Consider the following 17,973-nt stretch of genomic DNA (forward strand, 5'->3'; position numbering starts at 1 on the left):
ACCATTTCTTTCACCCCATTCTCAGTAGGGGGGGAACTCAGGGTCTAGCCTGGTCTTCTGCTCCCACCTGGATTTCAGACTCAGGGGAGAGCCCTAGCTGGGGTGGGGGAAGATAACTGGCTGAACTACTGGACCCTTCTGCCAAGGGGGAGCTCAAACTTCTAGGAAAGCCAGTCTTCCTTCAGCAGGGCCTCTCCTTTCCCCTCTGAGTGTCCAGGAAGTAGAGGCCAAGACATCACCTGGACCCCAGGTGTGGGGAGAACTCCAGAGCATGAAGAAAGGCAAAGAAACAACTGACAAACTAAGTTATGACAAAATAAGGTATGAACACCAAAACCATTTAACATATATTTATTGAAATCTACTTGATGCAAGGCACTGTGCTAGATCTGGTAGGGGAATCATACATGAAGGACCACCCCTGTCTTCTAAGAGCTCACAATCTAATGGGTGGAGGAGGGCAGGGAGGGTGAAGCTCTAGTGCAAGGCTTATTATAATTAAGTGCCATAAAACATACAAGTGAAAGAGATTGGGAGGAGGGAGAAAAGAGTGCCAACAACCCAAATCCAAACTGGGGCAGGACATAGCTACTCTTCTCAATATGCGAATACCATTGAAGGCTAAGTTTATAGAGACTATTTTGACTTTGAAAGTAAACACTCAAAACTGATGCAATAACAATTACAAAATATAAGTGTACATAGTAATAGAGAAGTTATCAATTCCTCATCTGATGGATTTGTTGGAAGTAGGGAGACACTTCCAAAGTCAAGAACATAGTGAGTGGGGAACTTAACTCAATTCATGGGGCAAACTTTGGGTCAGTACTGGAATGATACCCAGACAGAAAAGCATTGGTCCAACTCACTGACACTAGAAGGCATGGGTTTTTTTTAACCCATCTTAGAGAACAGAATATAGTACCACATTTAAATGGGTGTTTATTACAGTCAGGTGGGGCTTGGGCCAGGAAGAACACAAAGAAAGACAGCCACGTGATGCTTCTCAGGAAGGAGCCACATGATAAATTGACTCCTGACAGATTGCAAAAAGCAGAGACCCACTTGAGCTGGCTAAGTCGAGGAAGTCTACAGTGGGGACTCAAGTGGACCAATGAGGTCAGTCCTCAGAAATCCAAGAACATAACAAGACTAGGCCTTCCTCAGGGTGCAGAGATTAAGGCAGCTCTGGGGCACCCAGCAGGAACCCACAGATCTTTAAGCCAGTGCCGCACAACTCTGCTAAATACCATGCACTCCTTTTCTTCCCATACCAAGTAGAAACTACTTTCCTTGTTTGCAGGACCTGAAAAGCCCAGCCTGTCATCTCCAGCCAGCTCTGATGATCAGTTGCCACCCTTCAGTCAGGTGGTCAGTTGTGGTTTAATTATTGTGGCCTAGAAGGGGGTCGAGGGTCACATAGCACACAACAAGGCCCAAGCCAGGGGCACTCAAAATGCAACACCACATGAGAAGGATGCCCACTGTGATTGTGTGGGGCTCATTCTGTAAATTTGAGGGTTGGTATGACACAAGTAATCAACACAGTTAATCTCAAGCAGCAAAAATGGTAAATAATTACTTTTTCTTGAACATTTCAGCAAGTATTCAAAACTTTAATAAAAGCAATGGAGGGCTTCTTTCAGAATATAAGAAAAGGATATATTTCTAATGACAGCCAGCACTCTATGTAACTCAACTGCTCTTCGTTTCCCTTGCAAAAGGTCTGTGTGATTAGAAAGAAAAATGAAATGAGGTAGATACACAAATGCATAGACAAGCACATACAATAGAAAGCTTGGTCACATTTTGCATCTGACAAAGCAGTGTATCTAGAGAATCCCAGGAAATCTACCCCCAAGTTACCAGAGGCAAAAATGGAACTTGGTACAACTACAGGACACATGAGAAAGCCACAGACTGATTGCGTTGGGAGCACAGACTTTACCCGCAAACACAGCAACGACAAAGATGTGGTCTTTAGTGTTAACTCTGGAGAAGGGTTTGAGAATGGAAAAAATTAAAGGAGGGCATGACAGGATGCCAGGATGTCATGTCCTGGCTGGAGAAAACAGAGCAGTGATGATGATGCTAATATTTGAGTTAATACTGCATCTGGATCCTTCATGAAACCCAACAAATGCCTTTTGAATGGGCAAGAAATGGCAGAGTACTTGCAGGTACAGGTGCCAGATTTGTCTCCCCCCTCTTCGTGGACATCACCATTCCTCACCAAATGACACTTGTATCAAATACATCATAACAGCTTGAAAAGATAAAAACTGCTGAAGAGAAGGAAGCAGTGATCCAGACACAGATTCACGACTACTACAAGAACTGAAGCCCACAGAACAAAAGGAATTGCTATGTAACAAGTGCTGTCAGCAGCTCTCCAGCCTGGGGCTCAGGATGGAGATGCTGCAGAGAGCCACTGGTGTGGCCTGAAGGCCATTCCAGAGTACCTTCTGGCTAAGGTCATAGGAGTCATCGTGGGACCCTGCTTCCCAGGATCAGGGCTTTTGGGAAGCTCGCCTCAGTCTCGGTGGGCCCATCAGAAGGGCACACTTCCTCTCCAGGCCCTCTAGTGCCCCCACCCGCAACCCCAGGCACAGCTGCTGGGAAGTCACACCACAGCCCCACTGTGGCCAGCTTCTACATGTGGGCTCTGCAGGAAGGGCCAGGTTCCTGGTCAGCCCTTGCTGCTGTTCCTCCTGGGTGAGGCTGCTAGAAGTGACAGCCTAGCCCTAGAATGACCAGCTTCTATTTTTATGCCACACAGGCCATCAGAAGGGCATTATTGCCCCCCAAACCCTTGTTTTATTGCCCCTCCTGAGCACAGCTGCTGTCACAGCCCAGGCCTGGTATGGCCAGCTTCTATCACCATGACATGCAGGTCATCAGAGGGGCATGGTTTCTCTCTGAGCCTTTGCTCTGTTGCTCCTCTTAGGTGTGGCTGCAGGAGATGATGTTAGGACATGCAGGTGAATTTTTCCCTACTTGCCCAAAGTGGAAGCCACCAAATCAACCTCTTTCTTGTTCCAGAGTCATTCACTTAGAGGAGGATGCGATTCTCATGACATAATTGTCAGGGCAGTCTTCTCGTGTTGGAGGAGATGTCTCTTGGGTGGATCTGCTGCTCAGGTGCTGAATCCACATCAGTCATGGCTAAGGCTCCCAGGAGCTAAAAGGATGGCCGGTTGTTGCCAAGACCAAGTTTGGACCACCCCATTGATCTAGGTGAGGCCCAGCCCTGCTGCTGATGGCTAGGGCTATACTGAGGAACAGTCAGTGTTCTGGCCAATTTGTGATGGAAGTTTCTTTTGTGTGCCTGAGTGGCCAGGTTGGATAGTCAAGTACTGCCCACATACAAGCACAGAGTCTGCATCTTGGATGAGGAGTGAGCCTGCTTCTCCAGCCCATTCTCATCCATCCTGCCCACTTGGGACATTCACCTTCTGGTGGGGCAGTGCTTTCAACTTTTTGCTTGTAGTTAAAATTCTAGAAGAAAATGTCATCATATCTAACTACTCAACCAAAGAAAATTACAACTTAACAGGCAACAATGAATGCTTGTATACATAAAAAATAAAAAACCTATATAACAAAAATGTAATAAAAGTGCTACAAAGAGCAAAGTGGTAAATTAGAAAAGAGGTCATCACAATCAATATAGAAAGAACTGCTGTATAAAGTTGATATATCCCAAGGTAACTTGATAACTGGTCAAAGGAGATGAACGTACAATTTGCATGCAAGAAAATGGAAACAATATTTAAGTCATTGCATGAGAGAAAGAGGATGAGGCTAGGAGTCAGGAGGCCTGGGTCCATCCCCAGTTCTGGTACTAATGAGCCACAGAATGACAGCCATAACTATGATGACAGCAGATGGCCTTTGCTGTGCATCCCTCCGTGCCATGCGTGGTGTCCCAGTCCTCACCATAACCTCAGGAGGTAGTCCTGTGATCATCCCCACTTCACAGAGCCGGGAAACGGAGGGTTAGAGAAGTACCCATCTAGGTCCCATGAAAAGAGGCAATCATCCTTGAAAGGGAGGCATCACCTTATACTTGAGTCCTTGACTTGTCCCTGTTACTGTGGGGATGCTCTCTCAACTACTTAATTTTGAAGAAAATAGTGCTGCTGAGGGCAATACCCATTAGCCTGAAAAAACCCCAACCAGTGCTAGTTTTGGATGTGTGTGGGACTCACCAGACAGAATTGGTTTGAGAAAAAAGGACACAAAAGAAATTTAACCTAGGAGTGTGACCTCACAAAAACAAGTTTTAGATGCTTACAAAAAGGCTTTTAAATACCATTGTAAAAAGCAACACCTTAAGTGGTTATGTTGTAGAGTTACAAGGCAAATTAAAAAAAATTGTCCCAATGTTACATGAACATGTACTTATGGCTTGGGAGGAAACTTCTAGTGAGAGCATTGTGCAGGGATTGTCACAGTGCTATATGGCACACAGCTCGAATGGATGGAAAACCACTGGATGTCCTTTGAAACTGATGACCCAAAAGGGGCTACCAGGCTGGTGAAGAGGTAAGGTCAGAAATGCATGTGAGGAGTGAGAACAGAGTGATATGAAATGGAGTATGGGGAAGAAGGGATATTTTCTATATTAATATATTATTCTATATAATATGTGGTTTATATATGTATGTATAACTAAATCATAAATTAAATATTATAGCACAGTTGAGTATTCTATTTATATCCCTAAAAATTTATAAATTCAAGTAGGCCAAAAGACTTTGGGGTAATTTTTTCTTCAGGAAAGTTTGGGTGACATTACATTGATGCCATCTTTGAATAGCTCTATGGGTCAGCTTCCTTGAGGTGGAAGCTTAGAGGGGAGGACCAACAAGGCCTCCTCCACCCCCACAGCCAGGTTTCTCAAGTCTCATTCTCAGATTCAAGGCCTGTAGATTTAAATACCTTGAAGGTAGTTTATGTCAGTTCAACTAGCTGAAATAAATTAAAACGGAAAAAGCCATTCTTGAGAGGCAAAATGGGAAATGTACACTTATAAATTGCTGGTGGCAGTATAAATTTGTTTCAACCCTTATGACAATAAAATATATAAGCGCTACAAAACTGTTCATCTCCTTTGACTCTGCCATCCCACTCTAGGCTGGGGAGGGGGGACCAGGAACCCACTGACAGAAAAGGATCTATGGGCCTCATCTACTCCTGGTGAGTTGGCTGATGCTTCTGCAGCGCAGACCGCCTCTTGAACACGCGGCCACACTCACTGCACTCACAGCGTCTTGCTCCACTGTGGGTCCTTCGATGGCGACTCAGGCCCGAGCTCCTTCGGAAGGCCTTCCCACACTTGTCACACTCATATGGTTTCAGTCCACTGTGGATCCGCCGGTGTTTAATCAGGTCGGAGGGCCCCCGGAAGGCCTTGCCGCAGTCGCCACACGCATAGGGACGCTCCCCAGTGTGGATGCGCTGGTGCTCCAGGAGGCTGGAGCTCTGCCTGAAGGCCTTCCCACACTGACCACACTCATATGGCTTCTCACCTGTATGGATCCGCCGATGCTTGGTGAGCTCTGAGCTCCTCCGGAACAGCTTGCCGCAGTGGGGACACCCATAGGGCTTGGCCCCACTGTGGATACGCTGGTGTTCGGCCAGGCCACTGACCCCTCGGAAGGACTTGCCGCAGTCGTCACAGTCGAAGGGCAGATGACCGGTGTGCATTCTCTGGTGTTTGAGGAGTTCCTGGCGATCCAGGAAATCCCTGCTACATGACTTGCAGGCAAAGGGCTTTTCTGAAATGTGAAGCTTCTGATGGCGAAAGAAGTGGGTGTTCACTTTGAAGGACCGCCCACATTCCTCACAGTCAAAGGGCTTCTCTCTGCTGTGGACACGCAGATGTTGACTGAGGCCTGCATTCTTCTTAAACCTTTTACCACATTCCTCACACTGGAAGGGCTTTTCCTCTCTCTCCATTTTCTCCCTATTCTCCATGGCATCATCTAGGGCCCGGCTTGGGCCGGGGCGGGGCTCTGCAGGCACATGGCTATTCCGGTGCTCATTGAACTCTGAGACCCCCTTGAAGACCTTTCCACAATCGCCACATTCCCAGCCCTTCTCCTCACTGTGAATTCTCTGGTGCTGCACAAGGAGGACCTTAAGCCGAAAAGCATCCCCACACTCTTTACATGCAAAGTGATGCTCTACAGGCAGATTAGGAGGGCTTCCACCCCTCCCCTCAGAGTCTCCATTCCGTTTGCCCTCAGGGATGGGTTCACTGGCCCTTGGAGAGCTTGTGGATGCCATCTCCTGTGGCTGGGTGTCTTCACCCATTGTCTGGTGTTGGTTCACGGAGATGCTTTCTGAAATGAGAACCACAAAACACTGCAGTCTACAGAGGAGGAAGGAAGGTTATTCTTCTTTGTCAAGAATTCCTTTCTTCCTGAGAGAGCTGCTGAGCACTGGGCCTGGAGGCCACTGGGTCAGGACAGCAGATACCCATCCAACCAGAAGCAAGGACCATAGAGGGAAGGGGCAGAAGGGCCTGATTGATGGGCACTTCCTACCAAAGTGGTCCTGAGTATGTCTCCCTTTCTATGAGAAGCAGCTACACCCTCTCCCCAAAGGCTCAGCTGGGCTTCCCCCACACTTCCTCACATTTCTTCAGAATTCTTTTTCACTCACCACAATGCTTAGCTCGATCCGTGTTAAGGGTCTGATACCAATAGCACGTGGCCTTGCACCAGGTGAGAAACCAAGACAGGATTCAAAACAGGAACTCCTGCTTGTGGAAAACACAAGGGGTTATGGCGGCAGCAAGTGATGACACTAAAACAGTGCAGGAATGGGGCAGGGCCATTGAAGGGGAAACCCTTTCAATCCCAAAAGTCTGGGTGACCTTAGGAAGTCATTCATTCATTTCAAATGCCTTTCCCAAGGGCTGGCTCCTTCCAGGAGCTGAATGAGGCAGGCTCTGGGCTCACCCTGGCAGAATGCCAGGTGGTTGTCCTGAGGAGCTGACCCTCCCTTTCTCCATACCCACACTCTCAGGGCCCCACACTGAACGCCATGCTCTTCTACAGCTCCACACCTGACCCCAGCGTCACTCTTCTAAGAACCCTGCCCACCTCACATGTGCAGCATGATAGCACACAGAAGCTTGCTGTTGTCAACCTCTCTCTCAACAGTAAACTATAATAAAATGGCCATGAAATTTGTATCATTTGTGGGTTTAAAAGTATTCTAAACTATAGTGGCCAGTTTGTTCCAATTTCTTTTCTAATGAAAGACTGAGGGAGTGTCTTTCTGTGCCATTAAGAATTATGGGGAAGCTCTGCAAGAAGCTGGGTGTGGCAAACCATTTGTATTTTCTTACAGTCCATCCCTCACCCCACTCCTCACCCCTCTCCTGCTGCATAGGATCATGAAACTGGGCTAGGAGTGTCCTTACCCACAGAAGGCACATTCCCATAATATGCCAGTGTCCTCTGCTTAGAATCCAGCCTCAATCACTCCTTTTTTGTGAGGTACTGTGCGCCACATTGCCAGATGTTAGTGAATCCTGAAAGAATTAAAAGGGATAGACAGTTCTTCTATCCATTCTAGAATGAGGCAGGGGCAGTACCAGTAATACCAGGGACATAAGATGAGGGTCCGGTATTACTATTAGTATGCCTTGCTAACATGGAAATCTAACCAGAATTGTCAAGAAGTCCTGGAAAGAGAACTTGAGCAAGTGCCAGAAGAGTTGGGACGTGGCCCTGGCCTCCTACTGTCTTCCCAAAGGAACTCAGTTCAATCACCTTCCTGGTTTGAAACTCAGCTCTCCCAGTGGTATGATGGGGATTACAAACTCAGTAGGCATCCATTCCTTGGCAGAGTCCAGGGAGAGAAGCAGAGGGAAGAAGGGAGGGAGAAGTGGAGGGAGAAAAGGGAGTTGCTGCGGTTCAGGCCCTGCCTTATGTCATGCTGGGGCGAGAGGTGAGACTAGGCCACAATCAGGGAGCAGTGACAAACCCCCAAGGCAGGCAGAGGAAAGCACAGATCACCTGGACCTCTGGCATCTCAAGAGGGCCTGCTGGGACCTAGTTTCCCCTGGCTCCATCCTGAAAAAGGGTGAGACTTGGGGGACTGGGGTGGGGCAAGGGGCAGGCAGAGCTAGGGAAAGTGAAAAGAGCCTTGAGTGACAGCAGCCCTGCCTTTGAGTCCCCTGGGATGAAACTGGCAATTTCCATTTCCATGGTTTTAAATCTTGTTGAGTCTTCTTTTGCACAGCAGCTGAGTGACAAGTCAGAGCCTGGGTATGCCTAAGAAAACATACCCCAAACAGTGGGGAAAGTGGGCTGGCAAAGAATGAATACAGGCAGGCCAGGGGGAGCCCTGACGAGGCAAATGAATGCTAGCCCAGGCCCAGCCAGGGGAAGACAGACACAGATGGAGAGCTGATGGTGGGAAGACTGGGTCTTAGAGACAAGCCAGCCACAGGTCTCCCAGCAGCTAGCCTCGAAGAAGTCACTCACACTGCACAGGAAGGAAGTGTCCCCAAAAGAATATCAGAAGAAATAATTATGAAGTGAGAGAGTTTTTCCAACTTAGTAGGGGCAAAAAAACCCCAGACTGGGCCATCGTAGAGAAGAAAGGTAACAAATGGCAGGAGCCAGGCCTTTTAAAGGCCACACCCCACCCAATGAAACAATTCACCAGGTGACCATGAGTCAACTACAGATAAGAATACTTCTGTGATACATTTGACAAAAGGAAAAGTTGAACAAAACAGCTAGAAAAAGAAGCATCAAAGAAAAGACCTTCAAACACCTACTTGCTAAGTAAATAAAAGATCTAAATAGTATGTATTTTATCCTTTTCTTCTAGATTGCAAAATATGTGAAAAATTAGAAGATCTTACCATAGATATATGGACATCACAGACCGCCTACTTTAGTGAGTTCAAAGAAACAGAAGCACAGTTTCTGTTCCAATGCCAGGTCAATTCAATTCAATTCATAATTAAATGAAAAGGAAGCATTTTTACACCAGCTCAAGGAGTACAAAATCCAGATATCCCAGCAGAAAGACATATACAATTAGATGCTATGTTAAAAGGAGGGATGGAGACTTCCACTTCTGGCCATGATGGTGTAACAAGGAAAGACTTATACTACTGTCCTGCCATAAACAAGTAGAAAATTGAACAAAATAGATGTGAAACAACAGTTTTTAGATATTGGACAGCAGACAACACAGGATCCTGATCCCTGAGAGAAGAGAGGCAAATTAAGTGAGCCTTATTATAGTCCCAGTTCTCTGTCTGGAGGCAATTTCTAGATTGAGAGTACAGATAAGGGTGACCTAAACAGAGCTTGGTACCTTCAAGACACAGATCAGAGTTCAAGGCAGCTGGAAGTTTCAGAGCAGAGTTCCAGAAAGGAGGAAGCTATGCAGAAAAAAGGAGCTCCAAAAAACATCTTCATAAGACTCCTCTTGAGTCTTTCCAGACTACTAAGCATGCATAGAGTGAAATTCCAAAAGACTGGGGAAGGTACGACCAGGAATCTGTAAGCTGAACACTTCCTAGGACACACAAAGTTAGGGAGACTCAGCATCCCAGCAATCAAAGTAGAGAATCCTCCTCAGTGATCACCTGGGGCATTCAGTAAAGAAACAAAGAAAAAAGAATAGATAGGACCTACATCCAAGATTTCTCTATCCAGCAAAGCTTTCATTTAGAATGGAAGGGCAGATAAAGTGCTTCTCAGATAAGGTCAAGTTAAAGGAGTTCAGCATCACCAAGCCCTTATTTTATGAAATGTTAAAGAGACTTATCTAAGAAAAAGAAGATAAAAAACATCTACAGTAAAATGAAAGCAAACTCACAATTATTAACAACCACACCTAAAACAAAAACAAAAACAAACTAAGCAAACAATTAGAACAGGAATAGAACCACAGAAATGGAGATCACATGTAGGGTTAGCAACAGGGGAGTGGGAGGAGGAGAGGGGGGAAAAGGTACAGAGAATAAGTAGCATAGATGGTAGGTAGAAAATAGACAGGGGGCCCTGGCTAGTGTAGCTCAGTGAAGTGAGTGCGGGCTGCGAACCAAAGTGTCGCAGGTTCAATTCCTAGTCAGGGTACGTGCCTGGGTTGCAGGCCATGGCCCCCAGCAACCGCACATTGATGTTTCTCTCTCTCTCTTTCTCCTTCCCTTCCCTCTCTAAAAATAAATAAATAAAATCTAAAAAAGAAAGAAAAAAGAAAATAGACAGGGGAGGGCAAGAATAGTATAGGAAATGTAGAAACTAAAGAATTCATGACACAAGGACATGAACTAAAGCGGGTGAATGTGGGTGAGAGAGGGTGTGCAAGGTGGAGGGGAGTGAAGGGGGGAAATGGGACAACTGTAATAGCATAATCAACAAAATATATTAAAAAATAAATAAAGATAAAAAAGAATAGATAGGAAAAATAGAAACAAACAGCAAGATGGATAATTAAGTTAAATACAAATGGACTAAAGATTCCAAGTAAAAGGCAGAGACTATCAGACCATATTTTATAAATGATACTCAACTATATGATATCTATTTGAAATATAAACACATTAAATGTAAAGTCGTGGATAGGTTAAAAGTAAAAGGATGGAAAACAACATATTATAACCAACAGGAAGGGTCTAAAAAATCCCCATGTCATAAAAACAAGGGGGGGGGGAATTATGAACGCAGCTCAGAGCTCTGGAGACCTTACTGAAAAGTCTTAGAATTTAGAGCAGGAATGAAAACTGGAGAGCTTAGGCATAAAATCAACAGGTGGCAGAAAAATGATAAAGATAAATAAAATAAAAATATATAAATAAAAATCAACAGGAGGCCAAGCAGGATGACATGCAGATTATAAAAATGTGAATCCTTCACAGAAGATGTAGACAGACAGTAACTGATTGTTAAAAAATCAAAAGAGGGTAGGTAAGGGGGAGAGAGTGGCTAAGTACATATTTGCTTTTTAGGAGATAAAAGGAATAAACTGAGAGTGACTTCTAGCTAAAATGAGCTCATCTGTACTACAGTGTGCGCCACACTGGGGTGGAGTCTGGGTCTAGAAAAGTCTGCTTTCTGTTTCTGTAACATGTGAGTTATTGGTGACCAAGCTGCATTTCTTTGGTAATCAGAAAAGAATAACAACTTTAAAAGATGTGGGTAGACCTTGAATAGAAAAGATGGTCAGTATGCAAGAGGACAGGGCTAAGGCCCAGGAGACAACAGGGAATGGCCCTCAAAGCTTGGCAACATCCTGAGGCACTGACATGGGTAAGGCAGGCACAGGGAAGAAGGGCTGGCAGGAATGTGTGGGTAGTCCCAGAAGGCTTAGAGGTAGGACCATGGAGTTGTGACTTTCTGGGCTTGTACCCCTGTGCTGTCAGCGCCATGGACAGGTGTAAATAGGCCTTCTTTGGCTCCAACATCCACAGAAGCCCCATTCCCATCTTTAACCAGCTGCCCAGCACCGGTGATTCTGTGGTGTGTGAATTAAGTCTAAGTACTCAGCAGCCAAGCCCTGTGTCCCATAATCACCTGAACAGGATCCTCTCTGAGCAATTGGTTTCTTCCCAGTATACATTTGATGTCTGGTTTGACATTGCCTTCAAATTCAAAACAAACTAGTCATAGATTACTTATGTAATGGAGGTGGGGGAAGAATGCCTCACATTCATTCACCTTCTGAGAAAGATGGCCTGTTACAAACTTGGTCTCACTGCCTTGAGGCCAGAGACCTAAGCCCTTGACCTCCTACATGGTCCTGGCCCAGCCCCTCAGACCCATGTTCTGCCTGCCCCCCAAATCTCAGTCATTCCTTCCAGGCACTCTGACCTTCATTCCTCCTAGATATGCCAAGGCGATACCTCTCAGGGCCTCTGACCATTACACAGGTGGCTTCTAAGAATTTGGACCTCATTAAAGTGTCACCTCCCCAAAATGTCATCACTCTCCATCCCCATCAGAGTTGACTCTTAATACTTTTTACTACCTAAGAATTATTCCCTGAAATTGCTTGCTTTTGCCTGTCTCTCCTCAGGAGAAATGTCACCTCCCACAGAACAGGGATCTTCTCTTTCTTGGTCACCCCAAACCCGGATTATCTGCAGCAGTTCCTGGCACTGAGTGGACAGTGATAAATGGAGGGGGATCAAACTTCCATTTACAAAGCATCTACTACAGGTTTGGCAAGGCATGTCTCCCTTCCCATAATTTAATTATTGTGCCTCTCTGTTTTACAGAGCAGTCATGGATCTAAGAGGTTAAGTAACTTGCGTAAGGTCTGGCTCCCAGGATTTTAGACTTGTTAAAAAAGATTTTGTTTATTTTTAGACAGAGGGGATGAGAAGGAGAAAGGGAGGGAGAGAAACATCAATGTGTGGTTGCCTGATGCACACCCCCACTGGGGACCTGGCCTGCAACCCATGCATGTGCCCTGACTAGGAATCGAACCAATAACTCTTTGGTTCACAGGCCGGTACTCAATCCACTGAGCCATACCAGCCAGGAAGATTTTAGACTTTTTGAACCACACCAGAGAAGACAGAAATAATATGCAACCGTCTAACAGCAGAGGATAGGCAGTAATGGAGAATCCCTGCAGCCTAATGGATATATGGATTTGGGGACTGGCTTCAAGTCATACTATTAATAGGTCCTTGCAGCCCCTCACTGTGTTATAGCATGCATCATTCTCTCTCTCTCCCTCCCTCTCTCTCTCTCTCTCTCTCTCTGTCTCTCTCTCTCTCTCTCTCTCTCTCTCTCACACACACACACACACACAGTTTTCCCAAGCCTCCCACATTTAATTGAGCAAATCTTCTTCAACTATTTCATTTAATTGAGCAGATCCCACTGAAGTGTTTTTACTTAATTGGCCTGATTAACTTGAAATCCTGGAGCCACAGCCCCCAAGTGAATCATTCACTATTTTTCCCAGGTAGCAACAGAAGTGGCCCTTCCTGTACCAGGCTTGCCCAGGGACTTCACTTGAGCACACTTAAGATCACTACCCACAGCAACAGAGCCCACAGACACACAGAAATCAAAAACAGGAGGGAAAAAAGTGAGCCCAAATTTCACAACAGGAAGCTGAACTCTGCATAATTAAACAAGTATATTGGGTAAAAACTTTAGGAGAAGCAAAGATAGGTTGTTTAAAAAGATAATACATATTAACCCCCACTGCAGTTAAAAACAAAATTATCATCAACTCTGGAGACAACCTGATGATTTAGAAGCCATATTGCACAACTGTTCTACTTTAAAATGGTGGAACTAATCTGGAAAAGAAGCTGGACACTGTGACCAAAGTGACAAAAAAACAGGTGTCTTCAGCCTTCCAAAAGTGGACCTTATGGGATGAAGGTCAAAGCAATTCCAGGCAGAATATGAAAACAATTATAGTGTACCCAATGGATATAGAAGGTGAGGCCAACCTTCAAAGTACAATAAGTCACCATGGAAAAGCATGCCCCAAATCTCTTAAGGTGCACTCCTATACCCAGCCAGGAAATGTAAGTCCAGAGAAAGATATGGGAAAACAAATCTCTGCTTTTTAACATAAATAATATTATCTTCCTTCTTTTAGTGAGATCTGAAATGAAGCCTAATGACTATATGCTCTCAGAAACTGAGGGCCCTGTCAGGTTGACTTCAGATTCCACCCTGAACCTAGTCAAGTGCCACTGCAGCTGTTTCCTGAACACAGGGAAATCATGTCCATGCTAAGCCACTGCCTGGCAGTCTGAAAAACCTAGCTTTGTAAAACATGAGAGCTCATTCAGTGAACAAATGTTCCTGGTAGTGGTTTAGATGGCAATGTGAATTTTAACCAACATAGTTAAATATACTTTTCTGTAGAGAATCAGCCACATTAAGAGAACCAAAATAATCATTCTACTTTGATTAGAACAGAAATTAAGGGTTGAATTCAATGAAGAGAAAACCCAATCCATATCACAAAAAGTAAAGAAGTGGGTGTCTTCTGGTCAACTTTGAGCTGAGGACCCCTCCTCTGGATATGTGGCTACTAGTAAAGGTCAGTTCAGTGTTTGACTGATTCCATACCACAAAGAGCCCAGCAACCTTCTCGGCAGGTGCCATGAGTTCCTGGGCAGTGGAGGCTAGGGACAGGTAGCAAGGCCACCCAAACTAGACCTATCTGGCAGCTTCTGGAAATTTCCCAGGGCTGCCAGAAACACCTGGACTTCCTGAAGTATCTAGGTAAGGACCTGTAGCAGCATGTCCATAGTCCCCAGAAGACAACAGCTGGCTCATGGTATTCAGTTTGGTTCTGGGCCAGAGCAAAAATGTCCTGGGGGTGTCTTTTTAGACACAAGAGGCTTATCTTTTCAATATCTAGTTCAGATAGGTGCTTCTAGCTCCCTCTCTCATCCAAATGATCACCTGGATTCCTAATTCTCCTTGCTGGATACCTGTTCCCTTGAGTTGTGTCACTTAGAGGACTGTCTTTGGATAAAGACGGTTTGGCGACACTGGCTTATATGAAAATATAGCCACTTCCACAATGGAGACAATACTACTTACTCTCTTGCATCCCTATCCATGGGGCTTCCTAACAGCATGGCCAGCAGACACAGTCTGTAAACACCCAGACTTACTCAAAAGAGACACACAGGGATGGCTCATCACGTCTTGGAACAATTCTGAGCGATTAGTCAATCAGGTAAGGTCCTACCTGTTGGACTAAAATAATTTGAGGGAACAGAAGCAGACTTGGGAGCATGTGTTTTTGGGTTGTGAATGCTCAACCAAAGGACAGGCTGAGATTGAGCACACCCAGAATGATCCCAATCCATCTCTCAGCCAGGCAAGGCCAGGACACTGAGCTGAGCCCCTGGGCCAGAGCTGGGCCTGTTCTCTACCTGTCTGGACAGGATGGCCCCCCCCAGAGGCCCCATTTGGGTCCACTGTATACTATGTAAATGTGCTGCTACTAGAAGTGGCAGAATCTCCTACAGGGCCAAAGGAGAGGGTGTTTCACTGGGAAAAGCCTGTTTCTCTCGGGATGTTTTTATCTGTGTATGTCTTTTTCTGTGTACGTGGGTGGGAGGCATCTGTCTCTGTCTTCCCTAGTTTTCCTCTCTCCCTCTGCCTGGGCACCTGTCCCTCTCTGTTTAGGTTTCCATTTTCTTTCCCTTCTATAAAAAGCCAGAAGGTAGACCAGAAGGGGATTTTGTAGTGTTTGTTGTACTTAATTGTGGGAAGGTTTATGTTCCCATTTCCCCAAGAAGTTGTATGGCATTTAAGTAAAAATCATAATAAATTTTAAGCATAGCTTCATTTAGGTTACACTGCCCTGGATATGAAAGAATCTAAATGAGGGCGGGGTATACTGTGCAAAACCCAAGGAGTCCCTGGGCCATTTGAGGAGCTCAGAGAGATTAGGGCTAGGGCCTAATCAGTGGTCTAGAACCTTGGCTTGGGGTTTGCTAAGCACTCAAGGGGCAGAGTAGCAGGTATGGATGGGGCCAAGGAGTCTGCATTTCTAACCAGCGCTTGGGTTGGGACTCAGAGCTGGTCCTCTTTAGCACTGGGTCATCTAGAATCTGGAGGCTTCCTCACCTCCACTCAGTAGACAGGATTCTAGCCCATGAGCCTCCTGAGTAGAATCCTGTGCTGTCAGACTTCTGGGAAGAGAATTCACACTTTCTAGTTATTTTCCAAGGGGTCTCTCACCCAAAGAAGTCTGGAAATCACTGCTCAATATGATTCTAAATATAGCTCTAGAGACACTTTCTGGGGAATGGACTAGACTGTGCCAGGCACTGTGCAAGCTGCTTCTACTTAAAAGAAGGAGGGAGGCAGGACAGAGGATGGGGTGAGGCAGCATTAGTGCCCAGAGGAGGTACTGTTCTAGCAATCTCATCTGAAATCCTTTGGTAAAGGAAAAATGTCGGGTCTGAGGTTGAAGAAATATTTCACTGACCAAGGAGACTGGAGGGGGCTGGCAGCTGTGCTAGGCAAACGCTGGCTGGAGGGTGTCACTTGGAACAGGGTGGTATCTCCGGGAAGAAGGCCAGGATTTTAGGGAGGGTGGTGATTGAAAGGGACCATGGACTTTGGGCAGCAGGCGAGTGTGGGGGAGAAGGGTGGAAAAAGACATGTAATTAATCACCCAAATATAGGCTAAAGGAGGCAACAAAGGAGTTTAGGGGGGTACTGAAGCAGGAGATGGTGGCCCCCAGCAGGGCCACAGAAAAAGCTCTGTTCAGACCGCGGGCCTTGAGCAAGGGCTGCCCCTCCCCCTCCCTCACAGCCCTAGGGCTTTAGTTTATCCAACCCCATCCTCCCGTCCATTCTGAGGCTCGACCCGCACCCAGAGGAAAAGGAGGGACTCCACTAGCAGGAACCGTCCCCAGCTCACTTACCTGGCGCCCGTGACTGCGGCTCAGCTCCTCCCCAAAACTGGGGAAAAGACCTTTAAACACCCACTCAACGCCACCTCCCCCTCGGCCTCCATTACGCTTGGGGCGGGGGTCCTTTCCTTCCTACACTGACCGTTCCCACCCCCTTAACGTCTTCCAAAAAGCAGCGTAGGCTTCCACTTGTCCGAGATTCCCGCCCCTGACCACCGTCCCCTGCCCGCTGTGGGAAGGCCCTTCGAGCCTCCTACCTGCTCTCCCGGGCCCGTTCCTCTCTCCAGCTGCCCCCAGGGCCCAGCAGCTTACTGCCGGCCGAGAGACGCCCCCCTCAACAAGGCTTGACTGTCTCCCCCACACCGCACACACTCCAAAGCTCTCATCCCAAACCCCCACGCTCTCCCGGGTCGTTCCCCTGCGCATCCTCCCGCTAACCAAAAGATCACCTCGGCCTGGCACATTCACCCGCGGCCCGCATAGTGTCCCGGGCCTCCAGGACATCCTCTGGCAGCCCAAAACGATCACCCGTCTCTGCATACCCTCTTGTGCTCCGTGCACATCCTCCCATGGCCCGCGCGCTCACCCTATCCTGGTGGTGGTCGACCCGCAGCCCTTGGCAGAGCAGCGCTGGCACGGCTCAGGCAGGCCCGGCGTGGCAGGAAGCGCCACGGAGCCACCCGCACCACGCTGAGCCCAACAGCCCCGCGGTGCGTTTCCGGAGCTGCAAGCGCTAGGGGTAGTGTGGAAGCGAGGCCCTGCCCCAGCCCTGGCCCCGCCCTGTCCGCCGGTTTTGACTGGCCCGGAGAGGGGGGCAGGGCGGTAAGGGGGCGGGACTGAGGCCCGTTGGGGTGGGTCTGGCGGGAGCAAGGGGAGTCCGCGAAAGGTACGATGCCTGGGTGGGGGGGGATAGAGTGGGACGAATGTACTACTGAATCAATGAATAAACTAGTGAACGAACAGGCCAGTCCACGTAAAAGGGAACGAAAATATAAAGGACCCCTTTCCCCTGGGTGCCTTCTGGACGGGGGCGAGGGTGGGGAGACAAGAACGTCAACATAGGTAGAACAAAGTCAGCCCCCACTGGAAGGGTCGAAGCGCCTCACTGAGTCATGTGAGCCTGAGCTCCAACAGGCACTAAGAAGACAACTGTGAGCAAAGTCAGGCCACATCCCTGCCCTCAGGGAGCGCACATTGGTTGTCCAAGAGCTCCTGTGAAAGTGTGTGTGTGTGTGTGTGTGTGTGTGTGTGTGTGTGCGCGCGCGCGCGCTTGCAAAGGTAGTGGCGGAGGGGAAACGCACTTGAATTAATTTCAAAATAAAGTTCATACTGTAAGGAAAAAAAACAACAACAACTCAGGATTCTCGGATCCTGCTTGCGGCAAGTAGTGACAGCTAGTTCCAGATAAATTTGCTGCCAGTCAACCAAAATCTGGGAAACTAGCTGCTCTGCAGTGTGCTAAGCTCATCGATGCTTTCCTGAAGATGCCTATTTTAGAAGCAAGATGATAATCAACAAGGATTAACATACAACACATAAGCGTTATCAGAAAAGTGAAGAACATCAATTAG

The 17,973-nt window shown here is 47.0% G+C and overlaps 1 protein-coding gene across 6 annotated transcripts; it reads right to left on the reverse strand.

Moving 5' to 3' along the window:
- Positions 1 to 336: 336 nt before the first annotated feature.
- On the reverse strand, positions 337 to 17,239 carry ZNF275 (zinc finger protein 275). 6 transcript variants are annotated; one of them, XM_028522409.1, is made up of 4 exons: positions 16,989 to 17,239; positions 7,439 to 7,549; positions 6,673 to 6,769; positions 337 to 6,350 (listed from the first exon to the last, which is right to left on the reverse strand). In XM_028522409.1, exon 4 carries the CDS (start codon positions 6,319 to 6,321, stop codon positions 5,194 to 5,196), a length of 1,128 nt encoding a protein of 375 aa, XP_028378210.1. In that variant the 5' UTR covers positions 6,322 to 6,350; positions 6,673 to 6,769; positions 7,439 to 7,549; positions 16,989 to 17,239; the 3' UTR covers positions 337 to 5,193. The 6 variants fall into 6 exon arrangements, with proteins under 6 accessions (XP_028378210.1, XP_035872962.1, XP_035872961.1 ...); XM_036017069.1 differs by having other exon boundaries at positions 7,443 to 7,549; positions 16,989 to 17,130; XM_036017068.1 differs by having other exon boundaries at positions 6,673 to 6,772; positions 16,989 to 17,130.
- Between the last annotated feature and the right edge of the window lie 734 nt (positions 17,240 to 17,973).

This window comes from Phyllostomus discolor, chromosome X, assembly GCF_004126475.2.
Source record: "Phyllostomus discolor isolate MPI-MPIP mPhyDis1 chromosome X, mPhyDis1.pri.v3, whole genome shotgun sequence".
Lineage (NCBI taxonomy): Eukaryota > Metazoa > Chordata > Mammalia > Chiroptera > Phyllostomidae > Phyllostomus > Phyllostomus discolor.

Bases quoted from the DNA above. Each gene is read 5' to 3' on its own strand.
- ZNF275 (XM_028522409.1), bottom strand. From the start codon at position 6,321: ATGGGTGAAGACACCCAGCCACAGGAGATGGCATCCACAAGCTCTCCA.